The sequence below is a fragment of the Hylaeus anthracinus genome, unplaced genomic scaffold, assembly GCF_026225885.1.
Source record: "Hylaeus anthracinus isolate JK02 unplaced genomic scaffold, UHH_iyHylAnth1.0_haploid 12002, whole genome shotgun sequence".
Taxonomy (NCBI): domain Eukaryota; kingdom Metazoa; phylum Arthropoda; class Insecta; order Hymenoptera; family Colletidae; genus Hylaeus; species Hylaeus anthracinus.
The window spans coordinates 1,458,067-1,475,539 of record NW_026534349.1 but is presented as its reverse complement, the minus strand read 5'-3'; the positions used below and the strand labels follow the sequence as shown (position 1 = coordinate 1,475,539).

At 40.3% G+C, this 17,473-nt stretch overlaps 1 protein-coding gene across 3 annotated transcripts in view; it reads right to left on the bottom strand.

Moving 5' to 3' along the window:
- Nucleotides 1-246: 246 nt before the first annotated feature.
- LOC128891955 (BAG domain-containing protein Samui-like) overlaps nucleotides 247-17,473 on the bottom strand; it is a 21,727-nt gene continuing 4,500 nt past the window's right edge. The window contains exons 1-2 of one of the 3 annotated variants that reach the window (XM_054151954.1): nucleotides 8,840-9,614; nucleotides 247-4,469 (exon numbers count right to left, since the gene is read on the bottom strand). In XM_054151954.1, coding sequence (XP_054007929.1) covers nucleotides 2,475-4,469; nucleotides 8,840-8,902 — 2,058 coding nt within the window. In that variant the 5' untranslated portion in view covers nucleotides 8,903-9,614 and the 3' untranslated portion in view covers nucleotides 247-2,474. Of the gene's footprint in view, nucleotides 4,470-8,839; nucleotides 9,900-17,473 lie in introns of those variants that run through there. The other 2 variants (XR_008460981.1, XM_054151953.1) reach the window with 2 other exon arrangements.

Here is a 17,473-nt window from a genome sequence, read left to right as displayed (position 1 = left end):
ACTAATTTGGAAATTCATCAATCTGAACGTTTCAGTAAAAGCAGTAGAAGTGCGGTAAAAGTGTCGACACAGAATTACATTTAATTGATAAATCTTAGTATCCATTTTAACAATATTATTCATTTGGTAAATAATTTTTTCCTAAGCTCAGAACTAGTTTTTCCTGAAGAAGTTATGTTATGATTTTTAATTTAAAAACCCATGCGCAAAATGTCTCTGTAATAAATTTAGAATCGTCTTGATAACGACAAATGTATATTTACACGGGATATACAGGAAATTGGAAACCGAACCACGCGTTGTGGACTTCATAGACCAGACTGTATTTTCATCGAATGCATTTGTTCATAAAATAGTTACATTCTCGCCACATATTTATACAACCTACTACTGTATAGTTTCTTGACTTTGTTTCTCTAGTCAGTCACTCCGTTTCTCTCTAATCTTTCAAGTAGTCATTTGCATTCTCGCGTTTAGCGTACACACGTACGCTTTACTTTGTAAAAAAAAAAAAAAAAAAAAAAAAAAAAATTAATGTGTGGTTCGAAAGCACGTGATCTCTATGGATACGTAAACAACATCATACAGAGGAAAAGAAAAAAAAACAAAGGTTGAAAGTAACGAGGATCACCCTGAACAAGGAACCATAAAACAATGCACCCCATTCTCCGTTGCACTTAAAGAAAAAAGAATACATGGAAGTGGTTGAAAATTTTAAAGCAACGTTTGAAACACATTGTGAAATCGTCCATGTATAGAATCAACTTTCTATTAACATTATAAACCACATGCTGGTTCTTAAGTACTCTGGCTAAACATTTTCTTTAAGCGACGTCCGTTTTTGTTGAATCAAAAGTAACGAAGCGGAATATAATATTTTAATTGAAATAAAGATAGGAGTTTGGTTGGTGCCCTGTTGGATCGGATCACTTTAAATCTCGATTGTCAGAATTATTATTGTTTAAACTATTTAATAAAATATGACCTGTAGATGAATGCACAACCGTTGACGACTTTTTCGCTTTTTTTTAAGCCTCGGTGAGTGGTACGCGGAGTAGGCTAAATAAAAAGTATAGAGTCAGTTCAACAGCGCGGCGTTTAACAATAACAATGAACGGGATGCATCGTTTCTTGCAAGTCGAGCGCATACAATCCTAACAATATGTACACGGTTCGTATAGACGCACATGTTTCGTCGGCGACACCAGACGCTTGATATTTGCGCCTAAATCGTTCCAGCAGACGTACAATAAATTATAAATAATAATAATAATAATAATAATAGTAATATAAAGTTAGTTAATCAGGCCGTGCGCTGTAATACTAGAGACGGACGTGGCTCCGTTCATCAAAATCGTCCCCGACGATCCCAACGCGTTCTCGTTAAACGAATCGTCGATATTAACAAAATCCACGCAATCGTCTCGAATTAATCACTCGGTTCTGACAATACAAGACACCAAAAACATCTCGCGGTTCTCGTATTCACTGAGAACACGCGTCTCTCTCTCTCTCTCTCATATTATGTTTCCCTCCATTAAATTCATCCAACGAAAGGAAGATGTTTGACACGCGACGTTACTCGATAATAATTGAAGAGAAAAAGAGCACTGTTAGATCGTAACCCTTTCGGTGCTAAAACTCGAAGCGTATTCATCACATGTTTCTTAAGCAATATTCATCAAACGCTCATAAGCGTTTACCGCACGCATCCTACCAATGGAAGCTTTGAATACCAGCCCTGGAAAGAATTAATCGATCCAAGACTGATCGATACAATTTCCTCACTCTTAAGCTGTATGGTTACAAACGTCAACAGTACCCAAAGGGTTAAGAGGCAGATAGGGTACTCTCCGCTTTCAAGTGACATCTTTTTAAATTAAATTCCAGTATTAGGGATCGTTGCGATGTTCATATTTAAAGACTTATACGTAAAGTTTGTAATAAAAATTGCTACCGCGTTTACAAGCCTTTCCCCGCTTTCGTCACTTAAAACCGGAATTTCCACAGTCGCAATGGAAAATTTGTCCAATACAATTTCGCACTAGTATTCCGCGTACTCGTTAGAGCCCCCCAAAAATGAAGACAGGAACAGCCTTGTCCAAATGCAAATAGCAGCACGTACAGTGAGAATCCAATGTGATAATAATGGTTATAAAAAAAAAAAAAAAAAAAGAAAAGTGATTGTTTGTTGTTCGACGCGCCTCCCAGTCAAGAACGATCAACTAACGCCGCGGGCGAGAGAGCAACGGAACGATCCGAAGAACGATTCCCCGTTGGCGTTGGCGAACGATCGCGCGACTACGTCGATCCACGACGCTATCATCCGGCACCAAAATCAACGACAAAGCTTAGCACGAGACTGGTGGCTCTTCCAGAGCTATCAGCCTCTTTTCTTCGTCACTCACTATCACAGGATCAGAATCCTGGATCCCGAATCTCGTTGTGACAATTTGTAAGCTCCCTTTTCATTTCTACTTCGCGTTCTCTTCGGCATTGTCTGGCGGTGGCATCGGTATGGGTTTGTCGGAGACTGGTACCTGTTTCTTCGTCTTTTTCCCCTTCTTCGTCGCCTTTTGAGATTGCTTCACCTCGTCCACCTCCACCTTATCTTTCTGTTTGTCAGTCTTCTCCTTAGAAACTTCCTCCTCTTTTTTGTTCTCTTCAGGCACCGTCTCTGGATTCTTGGAAGCATCTTCTGGCTTCATCTCCTCAGAAACAGCTTCCTTCTTCTCACAATCCTTCTCTGGCTTCTTCTCTTCGGATATGTTCTCCTTGTTCGCTTCGGAAACACTCTCATCCTTTACCTCAGGAACATCTGTTTTCTCAGCAGTGTTTGCCTGCTCAGGGGTCTGCTGCACCTCCATAGGTGTAGCCTCGGATTTCTCCGCAGGAATGATGTCCATAGGTTCGGAAGATTGTTTATCGGCTTGATCGTTGGCGGAGTTGATCGTCTTCTCGTTCAGGGCATCAGGGTTGCTCTCTTCGACCATCTTTGTCGGAGACGACGGGCCAGGTGGCAGAGGTATTGGCTCGTTGGTTTGCGATTCCTCAGTTTTCTGATCCACGTCCATGGACTCGCTTTGTTCGGGCTCGTGGACGTCATCAGAGACCTGGCTCTTGGATTCCGTGATCTGTTGAGAGGGAAGAGGAGCCTTCGACTCTAACAAGCTAATTGTTTCTTGTATAGTTCTTATAGCGTTCTTGCGCGCCTGTCGAACGTTATCTCTGCCCTCGGTTTCTATGTCGTCTAGCTTGATCAACTCCCTGGTGAGCATTTCGTCTAGATATATGTACTGTTTCTCTGTTCTCGAGTTTCCTGTATACGATTTAACCTGCTCGGCCAGGGAGTCCACTTCTTTCTGAACTAAGGCTACCCTTTCCAGAGGATCCTTCGGAGGGCATGGTTTGGGCTTTGGCGGTTCTTGTTGCGGAGGTTGCTGGTGCTGTTGCTGAGGCTGTTGTTGCTGTTGAGCTTTCCTCTGCTGTTGAGATTGCCTCTGCTGTTGTCTAGGTTGCTCGTAATGCTGCTGAGGCGGTTGTCTCTCGGCGTATTGCTGCTGTTTAGGCTGTTGGTAGTGAGTGTGTTGCTGTCGACTCGTAGGCTGCTCGTAAGCGGTTTGTTGCGGATAGAACGCATCCTGAAATTGAGGGAACCATTTGTGGGACGTACCGAACGAGGGCTCTGTGAAGATCGATGATCTCTTGAAGTCCGACGACGGATTGAATTGATTGGAGGGTTCTCTTCTGAAATGTGACTCGTCTATGTTCCTGGGCAGTACAGGTTCGTCTCTGCCCTCTACAAAAATTGGTATGTGCCTGACGTTGCTTTGATGTTGCTGAGGTTGTTGTTGGGGCTGTTGCTGTTGCTGTGGTTGTGGCTGTGGCTGTGGTTGCTGCGGTTGTTGAGGCTGGTTGTGCTGAGGAGTAATATCTATCCTAGAAACGTATCTTTGTCCTTGTGGTTGCTGACTCTGCTGCTCTTGTTGCTGAGGCTGCTGATTACTCGAGGATTGTCTGTTCTCAGGCGGAGCGGACATCGAGCGCTGACCGCGACTCGCTTTGTCAGGATTCTCCATGTTATGATGATGTTGACCTATGTCCACCGTATTGCGCAGCCCGTACTGAGGGATTTGGTTCCTCCTGCTCGGCTGCTCGAAATTCTGAGATCGTTTGTCCTGGAGGTTGGCCTCAGGCTCGCCGTGAGAGCTGACAGCACTCGCACCGCTGGCGGCGCTGCTTCCGCTCGCCTGGCTTCTCGCGTCCTCGTCCGAGTAACCCTGGTAGTTGTTGGTCCCGGCGTTCCCAGAACCACGGTTCCTGTTACGGAAGGAACTGTGGAACGGTATGTCGCCCCAAGGCGGTCCTACGAGGTGATCAGCGAATTCTGGATGGCGAGCTGCTAGGTCGTCCAAATGGGACCTAATGTCGCTGCGTCGACCGAAACCGTCGTCGTCGAACAGGAAGTCCTGTAAAAAAAGAAACGACCGATGTCAGATACATGATAATCCAAAATTATGGAGTATGTTATGGCTATCGAAAACTCTGAGACTCTCTGACGAGGGCTGACGACGCCGTTAAAGAAAATTTCACCTTATAGAAGATTCAAGGGAGTCTTTGGAACGTTATAACGAAGATATTGTTGTGAATTTTTTCTTCGGAGAAGCTTGATTTCAAATTTTGCATGATCGTTTGTACATATTTTAGGAAGATGTGTATTTTTTCGTAAGGAAATATAATATATCAGAGTTATGAGACAGATCTAATTAGCTATCTAAATTATTTCGAAAGCTACGAGACTCGACGAGGAGCAGACTTTTCACTTTCCACAGCCACGAAAGAAGAAAGACATGCGTTGTTACTGAGAAAGCTACAGCGCCTAGATTCGCACTAGCTATTCGCGCCGCTTCGTGTACAATGTATTTACGTGGGCGTTTCGCTCGTGACGCCGTTTATTACGGGTTTTACGTCACGAAAAAACTATATATAGGTGCCCGGCGCAACGTGCACGTATATGTACATCTTCGAGCATGTATTTTTCCGGCTCGCCCACGTGAAATAATTCGGTCAGGCTAACCGTCGGGCTACGCGTCCGCAAATAATAATGATATCGTTACGGAAATCCATGAACGAACGTCTCCAAGAGGGGAGGTGTGTATTTTCAAATGTAAATTGACCGCACGCGGTACCGAAACGGAAACCTTAACGTAAATATACGAAATTATTCGATTGCCTACTCGTTCGGTGCTAGAAATAGAAATTAAATATGACTTTAATATTAGAACTAATGGTTATTTTCGAGCCCACTGATTTTCAATCATCGATTCAATATTTTTTTTTTTTTTTCAGGAATCCTCGATACATATTCTGTTTGTCCAAGAGTGTGTTCGCAATCATGATCTTCTCGCTTCCTATCTCGACGTTATGGAACGTATTAATTATTACCCAATGCAGTTCCAGGAAAGTGCAGTCGCACTGCACGCGTTTCACGCTACGCGTTGAATATTCATCGACCGACTGCATTCCACGCGTTCCTTGCCTTTTATGAGACTTTTCGTGATTTCAATTGTCGACTCACCAATCACGCGTCGCACGTGTGACGTTACACTAGTCGCGTGGGCATTTACAATCGCTCCCATAAATAATACCCTCCGTGTTTATTGAGTAAAATTTGGCTAAATTAAATGGTAGGTTTAATGTTTCCAAATAAATTCATTGCGAGTGAATAAAAGTATACAGTCTGTTCGTATGCATATTTATAATGAAACATTTATTTAGAGCCTGTTATTAGAATACACATATAAGAAACAAAGGAGGAACCAGGCAAATGACGCAAAAAAGATCAGCGAATTACTATGGTTGCCCATAAAACAGGGAACTGGGTGAATGTCAGCGAGCAGGCGCGGTATAAACGATGCTCGAGGGAAACTGTGTCACGGCCTTTGGAGTCAAAGCCTGCGACCGACACTGATCAGCAATCGCTTCCTGATTTCTCAGTCGACACATCTCAGTTTTCGTTCCTTTTTATTATTAGTCCATTAAATGATGTTTAGGACATTCGACGATAAATGTACTCGAGATAGGTTCATTTTCACAACATTGGTATCATAATCAGTAAGTATCACTGAAATTACAGGGATACGCTATCATTCTACAGTGGCGGTACTAGTTTGCCTGCTCGTCACACGCTGGAACGTGGTAACCACGCTTTGAGAAACACTAAATTCGACTATTCCATGGTTTATTAGCTCCGAGTGCGGTCACGCATCGAGTCGCCTGGCCATATAAGGCAAAACCGAAATCGAGGAGCGCTATGTTTAAAGACGTTAGCGCGAATCGTCTCCTTAATACGGTGTACGGCGCACGCCTAGCTCTTCAAGGAACGATAACGCGATATTTCAGCCTGTGATCTAATCGTCTGCCCCTTATCGTGGACAAAAAAAAGAGGAGAAACCGGTTTCTGGTAAACAGTACTGTTAATACTGTTCGCGATGACGCTACGGAGTGACAGCCGTCGCGTAGGCGTACACCTGCCAATCGAAGACGGAAGAAGAAACGTGACTGGAATTCGTACTTTCATCGTTCGACTCGACTAAATTGAATACTGCATCGAACTGTTATATATCATTTGTGTATCATATATTAAAAATAAAATCTGTATACGCATGTTCGAAAACGGTGGAACTCGGCCTTGATCTCGAGTATCTCTTGAATAAACGGAAATTAGTTTAACTTTCCTAAGATTTGAATTCGACGAGAGTCTCGAATAACCTTAGTAGCAAAAACATCGCTTTCAATTTCTGTTTCTCTTAAACCGACTAACTAAAGGGATTAGGACTTTATTTATCCCAGTGTCGAGTTACAATAAAAAGGCACTCGAATGGAAAACACGTAACACGGCATACGAAACCCTCCGTCTTAACTCGCTCGGTTCTGAGAGCGACGATGTATCTTGCGGAAGAAGTAAAAAGTCTAATCGAAGTCGAATGAGATACGGTCATGTAATGTTTGAAGCGACAGATTCGAAAGTATGTACATGTACTGACGCCAGTGTTCCCTGTAAGAATGTATATGCGATTCCATAAGGAAAAACCATCTAGGGTCGTAAGGACTGGAAACGAGCCTTGTACGGTCGAGTGATCGAACATAAACGGGAGGAAATAAAGCCGGACAACTTGACGAATGGCTCGCGATTATGTTAGGTTTTTTTTTTTTTTTTTAGATTTTTTTTCTTTTTCTCGGTCATTCGGCGAAAGGGGACACGCGAGAAGCACATCGTCGCGAGAAGGAGAAAGAAAGAGGAGTCATCGCGAGGAGTAACCTCTCCGTTAGTTTATTATTAGCGTCAACAACGCTTGTGTTTCGGAGGAACGAGTCTCATTCGAGGAGAGCGTAGCTCGTCGAAGCATTCTTGCCTCAAGTTGCGCGCGCTCGATCGGGCAGACATTTTATTCGGTTAAAAATGCCGTCTGACGAATGAACGATAAGACGTACTTTATCTGTTATTCATCGAACAAAGATAAACGCGGGTCGTTCTCTCGTAATACGCTCGGTTCTCTTCTCGAACAGGGTAGAGAAAAATATCGTTTATGACGAAATAGACGCGTGGGGAAATGATAAAAAAAATACAATCAAAGAAAGGAGTATTTTTCAATATTCAACGGAAAATAAAATTAAAGCAAGAAGCTGGTCTCTAATCACCCAGATAGCTGCAAATATCTACTATTTAGTAAGATTAAATACGTGTTTCTCGCGAGTTTCCCACTACCGATTCACGAAAAAAGCTATACTTAGCTCTCGAACGATCCTTTTTATTCTCTAGTGTAGAGCAAAATTTCGGTGAAAGCAAGAAAAAAAATCCACGACTCAACCTGTCCGACATACCGTGGCAACGAAAAACACGTCACTCCTCGCAAAATCTATTTCTAACTTACACGCGATCACACGAACAACCGAGAGAAGGTCGAACGAACAGACGGCAACGTTACATTGCAGAAACGAAACCAGCGACACGAACAGATTATCAAAGATTGCACGGGAAAAAGTGACGATTGAATGTTCAATGCATAGACCCGTAACTGTATCGGCCGAGGTGAATATTAAGACTCGATCGAATTTTAATCTTTCTCACTTTATGTCAAACAATATTTCAAACATAAAGAAAAATGGCGATGACTGAGCTCTATGCAGATATCTAAGCCTAATGAACTCCGAACATACAGATATATTCTAATGGCTATTATTTTTCACTCATTACTCGTTAAATAAAAATAAATTTATAGCATGAAATATTTCACAATATCAAAACAAAAAAAAAAAAAGGTATTCATTTACTCCAAGATTCTATCCATATGTGGTAAGTACGGTTACTACAGCACAGTGAACGCGATTTGTCCCTTCCAAAATAGGCACACGCGTTGCGCACGTTTTCCAGTATCGTATATCGCTATAATATGTAAATATAGCACAGAAGGTTGACGACTATCAATTCGAAAACACCGTTTGAATACATGAAATTCATCGGATCGTTTTGAAACGACAAGAACACGTGTATAGAACGATCTGGAATAGCTCGACGAAAACGCCTATCTTATAAGTATGTTATAGATGACTCTGCATCAGTGGCAAGTCGCATGAATCGAACCACAGGATCTGGCGCTGGCGCAACGACACCGGTGCATTTTATGTTAGTCGAACGGTTGATTTTAAACGAGAATTGAAAATCATTACTCGACGCGTTTCATCGTACGAGTGGCTCGTTGGAAAACTACGTAACCTTATACGTAAACACGTTTAATGCTAACGAGGAGAATGGGGGAAAAAATATGGCACCACTTACACGGTCCAAATCGATCGGTTTTCCGAATTCGGATGCTTTGTCCACGATGACAGGAAAGTCCATTTCGTGGACTCTTTGATCTGTGTCTGTTCAACAATACGTGGATTCCTTTTCTGTATTGTATTTTTCTATTTTTCTTAAATAGTCTGTCTTTCTCACACACTAGGAAGAGGTTAAGTCGTGCCCGTTGCCGTTAAGAGCTCTCTGCGGGTTAAGTTTCGTTTTGCACGTTTCGCTTTGTTTATTTAAGGAATCAGCAAAGAAGCTTGCTAAACAGCGACGGTTAACAAAAAGCCGAACGAAAATTAAACGTATTGGCAGCACACTCTCGTTTTTTTTTTTCTAAGCTTGTCTGTCAAAGATTACCGGAAGAGCAATGCGTGACAAAGTCGTTTTAGTCCAACGGTCCTTCGTTCGATCTGCTTTCTTCCTGTTTCGATCCCTTCTCTTCCTTTTCTATATACCAAGTGTTGTGTCACTCGTTTATTTTCTATGCACTATCACACACACGCGAATCAGACTTCTATATTTGAGGAAAGTTTTCTGTTTTCTCTCGAACAATATTCAAAGACGCACGGGTCTCGACGCACTCCTTTCAGGTCGATAGTGAAACTGTCAGCGCGCGACCGAGGAGCAACTTAAATATATGTATATATCTTGTGTGGGACGTAGCCACGTGACTACAGAACCGAACTCGTCCGAACGTTCGCGGTAACGACCGATGGAACACGCGAGAGTGTGCTAGAATGTTCGTTCGCCTCCGTCTGGTTCTTTCGAGAAACGGTGTATTTTCTGCCATACATACATGTACATATGTGTATATAGTACGTGTACTACGAACCTGTACCTCATAGAATAAACTATGTTAAGAGCAAATTTTATAGATTTAGAACAAGTAAATTAAGTTATTGAACTAATACTATATCAGACGCGAAGAATGATTTTATTTCTCATCTTCTCACCTATGTCGATAGGATACTGAATTGATCGCATTCAGTAACGATATACATATTCGAAACGATAAACGTTCGCACTTGTCGAAAGTTGAAAAGATGATAACCTTTTTCTCGACAATGACTTGCTATTTCATATTATATAAGTGTTCCAAGTACGTGTACAGCATTTAGTATCGAAAATGTATTTTTTTTTTTATTTGATTGCAAAGCCGAGTTAAAATATCTTTCGAAGGTGATTCATTGCTTCTGCCAACTTCGGCTGGTAGTGTCATGTTTTTCCTTGTTTTCTTTTTAGAAAAGACCTGGTGGCAAGGCTGTACTCTGGACTTGTTTACCTATATCCTTTTATAGTAAGCTCGAATACCCTTCGCCTTCTCGTATCCCCATCCGAAAAGTTGGTCAACACGGTTTCTCGCTGCTGTCTATAATCGTCTTAAATCTGGCTATAAATAGATCACCGGCTAAACATAATTTATCATCGTGTTGTCGTTTATAAAAAGATGCATTACGACAAATGCAACCTATAATTTTTAATTTAATATAACGATGAATCATCAAGCGTGTATTAATAGAACGTGTCTGATTTAAAGATATCGAACTGTTCCGAAATATATGTATAGATCAAGTATTGTGCCCAATAAGAATCAAATCGAGCGATTAGCAAACGAAACCCATGCATCAACAAGGCGTATTTTTAGAGTCATTCGAATTACGAAACGGAATCCTTTGAATCTCTATTATGGAGTTTGGGAATGTATGTATATCCGATACTGATGGCAAGCAACGATTTTAAGTGGCTTGCCGAAGAGCATCGTCGGATGCACAGAAAGCTATTACTAGCCAACAGAATTTATAGCATTTATGGCGTACTAAACGCTACAAAGAACGTATTTCACGAATTAACACTTGGAGGCGATTTCGCGTCACGTTGGGAAGAGAGGAAACTAAATGTGTTTCAACGCTTGATATTTTTTAAAGAGATTTTAAGGAGAGAGGTAAATTACGTTTTCCCATCACAATTTACACTCGTTAGGTTGCAAGTATTGTATTGTATTCTAGATATCCGATCTGGTTTCCATTGCAATGAATCTATACACATACAATTTGACGACTACTTAAAGTTCGTATAGATGCATTACAATGACTATTAAATTGAGATTTAGATTACATCTACATGTACATTGTTCTTAATAGAGATCCGGTCAAGTATAGTATAGAGGCACAGAATTCATTTCTCTACCTAATAATTAAATTTGTTATTGGAATTTTGACAAAGAAGCAGTAGATACAATCTCGACGAAGATTCATCTTTATCGCGACGAAATCAGGATTAATAATAGTTTCACGCTTCATCTATTAAGCAAGCGTACGAGGAAGCACTTTGTCGCCGCTTTCCTAACGTCAACTTGGCCTCTAGTTCGATTCTCGGCCGTATTACCAGCGAACTATAAGGTCCGCCATTGAATATTAGTCATACGATCAGATTCTGGCCCGATTCCAGACACTTCTGCTTGAAATGAGACTACGTGTGTGCAAGTCGTGTGGCCAGGTAGTAGACAGGCTTCACGATCAAGACGTTGCGTTCTGACACGGCAATAAGCCCGAGACCTTGCTCGATACTAACCTAACTTCCACACAACAACTGATGACGGAATATGTGTATTAATTCCTAAGCTACATTATCAAAGTACAGATGATTTTTTTCTTTGCCAAATGATTTTCTTCGTTTCCTTTGTAGATAAACAGAAACAACATCATGACTGGACTGTATAAATATCCAAAGATAAGCGATCGAAAATTAATTAAGCAGAGTACCATTGCGTCGGATAATGGTATTGTGTACATTATGCAGCTCGATTATGCCACTGGGATGTAATTAATGAGATATACAGGGTGTCCCAAAAATGTTGCAACACCTTGAAAGAGGTGGTTCGGGGCGTGATTTGAAACAACTTTTTCCTTAGCGAAAATGTTGTCCGAGGTTTCGTTGAAGAGATTTTAAGCGAAAACACTGACCAATCAGAGCACGAGGATGCCGGTTGAGCGTAGGGTACGCGCTAGGCGGCCGCGCTCATTGGCTACCGCGAACGCTGCATCGGCATCCTCGCTCTCTGATTGGTCAGTGTTTTCGCTTAAAATCTCTTCAACGAAACCTCGGACAAGATTTTCGCTAAGGAAAAAGTTGTTTCAAATCTCCTCCCGTACCACCCCTTTCAATGTGTTACAACATTTTTGGGACACCCTGTAGAAACTGTCAGATGAAGTTCCGTGACTGGATAGACGCCAAGTGAACTGGAGAGAAAGTTTCATAATCTAATAGACGATTTTAAATCGTTTTTCGAAAACTTCCTTCAGCACTATTACCGCAAAATATCGAGATACGTATTTGTAAACAAGTTCGTACTTTTGCGTGGCAAATTTGAATAGCGTAGTACTCTGAAAATAGCTTCTACGTGGTAGCGTAGCGTTTAATTGGAACAACTGATAATTCGGTGATAACGGATCGATCCGTGCCGTCTAATTGCTGTAATTGCCATTGCATCATCCTATACCCATAACAGGAATTATAAGAAATGTTAAAAATAAAGTAGAATTACATGCCTCGTTAACACAACCTGTTCTTGAATAGCAAATGGGACGTTTTATAATTGTTTTTGTAGTTGATAGAGGTCACAAAACAATCTCTCGCTAAAAAATTAACTTAGCTACGCCACTGACTGGAATGAAATGTGTGAAACTTCATCGAGCGCCAAGTGTTATACACATTCGTACACGTCGAATTCACGGCCATTTTCGATTATTAATGATGATGTTTCGCTCTTTAATGATGCGCCAGATACTTGTGAGCTCCTCAAGGATCTTTCGATCTTGAAAAATATGCACTCGTACACGCTACACTAATGCCTGTAATTTATGCTTCGTTTCATTTACGAATAAGTGTACTATCATACGAATATGATACAACGAAATCATTGATACGGAATATGTATACGAATAATTGGAAAGGAAAAAAAATGATCGAAATCTCCGAATCAGGGCACAAACGCCATTCGAATTGAACTACAAAGTGTCTCAACGATTTTGGAAGAAACGAAACAAGTTGAATTCAGAAAGCCCCCCCTCTATTTTGATCTAAATACGCCCACGTCTCTCTAAACTTAATATTCCTATTTTTATTATTTCATTATATTACAATTACGCGTATGAGTAACGTTAGCTTTAAGGTTCACGCATTACCAACGTCACTTACCCAATAACAGAACGACAGAACACGTGTTACACACTCTCAAAATATCAAATTACACAATTGCGGTCACCAAGTATCATCGCAGCGTTGCCCATCAAACTACAAATAAAAATTTTCAGGGAATCTTCAATGTGTACAGCGCACTTTACAAGAGACGGGAAACACAAATCGTGTGTCGACACACTTCAACGAACACGTCAATTTATTCACAATGCAGGGACACAAACGTTAGTTCGTTCGACAGATGACTCACATCACGTCCCCCAACGAGATAAAGATTATGTAACGAATCGGTAATATATCAGCGAAGCGGGCTCTGCGGATTCTATGAAATTCCAAGCGCGAATGAACATCGCTTCGGTAGGCCGCGAGCTCTAAGACGATCACGTGAATAAACTAGATGTATCTGTCGTCACTTCACGCTTCTTGGTAAGTGGTTGAGCACTAGTACCAGATATTACGGATTATCTGCTTAGAGCCAGGGCCGGTTTTACGTGAAAACGAACGATGACGTTTCAACGAGAAAGTAAAAAATAAAACTTTCTAAACCAATGTAATAAAACACCCTGAGTATATTTTGTTTCGACAATGAAACCATCGTTGAAAACACTTCTCTCGAAACTAAGACCTGGCTTAGACCGTGGTCTGCGTACCACGCGATAAGAAAAAAAAGATGGTTCGACATTTTCAAATGTTGTAATATAAAATTCTAAGTCGTCTAAGTTTGCGATGTCGAATATTTAAAAATTAACGATCCTAGATACACTGAACCAAAATGCAGTTGCAAGAAGCGTCCTAACCGTTGGCGTCGCATACCAACGACCATCTTAATTCGAAACAGAACATAAATCTTACATACGCATGAATTACTGCATCGCTCTACAAGCATGCTGTTATTGCGGCAATGGCTCTTGTGTCACTCGTTGCGACGCATCTAAATCACAGAGTACTGTTACGATATACATATAATAGTCACGGATTTAGAATGGTTTATAAAATTTATTTCAAAATAATAGCACAATTGTATTTACAATTTTTTAGACAAAAGATTCAACGTGTGTCGGAATACCGACAAGTCACAACAGCGTAAGAGGTTAGTTTGCTTAGAGATGAATCTAATTTGAACATACGGGAACAGAAACATCAAAGGTTCCGATAAGATTTTCGGTAAAACTAATCTGTGATGTAAATACGTATTTTACGGAAACACGACACGACTTCACCATACACAAATGGATGATAGTCGTAGAGTAATATTTCTATGACGACGATCGAAGCAAATCGAAGCGATTGTAGCCATATAGACAACCGTAGAAATATTATAGATAGAGTAGGGGAGCCAGATCTCTGGTTACATCACTGCTAAAAAGAAAAAGAAAATCCCGATATCCTATCTGTCATTGTCTATCAGCGCATGCGTACAAATGCATGGTCCCGCGCGTCTTTTGAATATCTCGCTGCCAACGTTAACGATTTATTCAATTCGCTTCGCTCAGCTTTAAATAATTTTCTTGTAACGTTTTATCGGTACTAGTGTTACATAATCTATAAATTGTATAAACGCGTAATATAGTACTTTTATACGTTTTAAAAATTTTGTAATATACAAAGCTATCCCAAGTTGGGATTCCCAACATCCGATAAGCGACGGAGGAGTCGAAAGAAAGTAAGGGTATCCAAAAAGAATGTCGTGAAAGTGTCTCGTCGCAAGATTTCTCTTTCGATGATTGCGTTCTACGATTCCAAATGACCGATTAAAAAAGTAAGAGTACATTTACGAGGTACGAGCTGAACTTCCGCTTGTCTTAGCTTCTGTGCCGGAGATTGAAACCAGAACTTCAGAGTTCCAAAACATGTTTTCATCGTGAAAACTTGGTACACAGCCCCCAAAAAAAAAAAACGAGGGAAACGCTGTTTCGTCGTTTCGACGAACCGTGTTGCCATCTAACGGAATAACGAATAAGTTAAAAATACCAAACTGCACTCTTACGCAACATCTGTACCATAATAAGATACGTCTAACATCTTCTACACCGAATTAAAAATATTATTGAGGAAATAATCCAGAAATCGTAAAGCTGAGACGTGTCGTGTTATACAAAGAATAAATAAATTGTTCTTCAACCACAATAAAGAAACAAAATTATTTAAATTTATCAACCTTCGCGTATCTAGGTTATGCAAATTGTTCATATTTTTACTTTAACTCCAGCATATTGTTTACTAACGATCCAACAAATTTATGTTATTAATGAATCTATTAAAAATGTCTTCGTTACGAATGAAAAAAAAAAAAAAAATAGAAAATCAGTAATAGGGAATAGAATCGATTTATCGAATTATAGATCATGTCGTTTGGTAGGAGTGCTCAGATTAAGTCGAGTCCTCGATCTTACTCCTCGATTCTCTCCATGCGTCTCGATCACTCGCACGATCATCGATAATGACGATCGATGAATGATCTACGGTGATCGATAGCGTTGGCAGGAGCGCATGAGATCCGAGGAGGTCGATCGACCGTCGTCGCTTACCATGTACTCCAACTTTTCGTGACGTCAGTGAGATTACGGTAGACAGGTTCACTTACACGTAGAGGTTGGGATCAAGTTCGATACTGTATTAGTGAATATCGATTAATCGAATACTTGGATATCACACGGGTAGAATTAAATAAAATGCAAATTTATATTTTTATTACGAATTTAAGCTTCTGATCATTCAAATAAAATTCTGTATTTACGTCAGGATAAATTATGTTCTTCAATTATTCGCATGCTATTGGATGGTTACACATTTTATATACATAAAATATGTATGCCTTTCCCCTCTCTCAGAATTATTCTATTTTTCTAAAGACGTTTTTGCGCGTTCTTTTTATATGTTTCACACGAAGCAAACAAACATGAAAATAAATTGTTACAAGTCGGTTTCATTCGTCATCCTCGTTTACTGTTCGTAGAAAATATCCGATAATGTGCTTGTAATGGTTAGAAAAACTTAGGGACGAGTTAAACAGAATTCCAAGGACGCAAATGCAATTAACAGGTGTTAACCGTATTGTCGACCCGTATAATGAAATAGTCGATTCATTGCAAGTCACAATTTAAAGTATATACTATCCATTTTAGAAATGGAGAGCAACGAGGAAAATATAATTTCTGAAAATAAAATTGAACGTCGCGTAAACTGAAAGCCAGCGGGGATTAATATAATAAATTAAGAAATATTATTGAAAAACAAACGACAGAATTGTTTATAACGCATACGCATAATTTTTCAAACACGACTGATGGATTTCTGTACTTGGCGACACGAGCTAATTTATTACAACCAGTAACAAATGAAAATATTTTTCTTCTATTTTGTTTGATAATTCGAGGACGCGGACTATCATTATATCTCTCCAATCATGGAGTCGATTGTAATTGATAGGTACACCAGGGAGTGGCGGTAAAAGCTACGTTAAAAGCTTCGCTCGTTAAAAGCTCCAAAGGTCAAGGCATCCATACCAAAACACGAGTATACATTTTTACGTCTGGAAAATTAAAGACCCAACGTTAACCACGATTCAAAGCATCTTCTCATTCCAAAATTTTCACTAGAATGTTCGATTGTTTATCCGTTAAATGTCCCAATTTAATTAAATCTTTATCTAAAATTTCGGTTCGTACAATCAGAACAGAAGAATCGAATTAAACTAATAAACTACCATAACAAAAAAAAAGAGTACCATAGCACATTGCTTGGGCAAAGAATTAATCATCGATATCATCGTCATCGTCACCCCTCGAAATTTTCGTTGCGTGACTGCACGAGAGTCATTGGGATGCATCGCGTGGAAAGTCGCATTTTTAATATGCCCTCTTTCTCTGTTCTGAGAACACGAACCCTTTATTATCCCTTCCACTTTCCCTAGAGACTCATTCATGAATCGGCTGCATTCCTATCGTCTTCGTGGCCCGTTCTGCGAATCCCTGAAGGGAAAGGGTTGCCTGGACACGTGTTTGGAATTTCAGAATGCGATCGACGCACGTATCTCGATACATAAAAACTTTATTTTGCTACTTGCTACTATTGCTGTCTAAAAAAATATCTTCATAAAAGAGACCATAAAATATTTTCTTTCCATATTTCCACGCTCTAGACGACCACGACGAGGGCATTTTCCGAGTTGGAATATTCGTGTGGGGAAAGTCAATAAAAGCTCCAAAAAATAGGGTGGAAAATCGAGCCATCATGGCGGCAATCTGTCCAAACCAAATATTGATGTGGGGACTAGACGAATAGGCTACGTCCTTTAAATGCGGAATGATTTTTCTCGCGTATGGTGTGAAATGTTTCAAGATATCATTTCTTTTCGGAAGAAGACTACTATTAACCTTTTGAGAGAGAGAGAGAGAGAGAGAGAGAGAGAGAGAGAGAGAGAGAGAG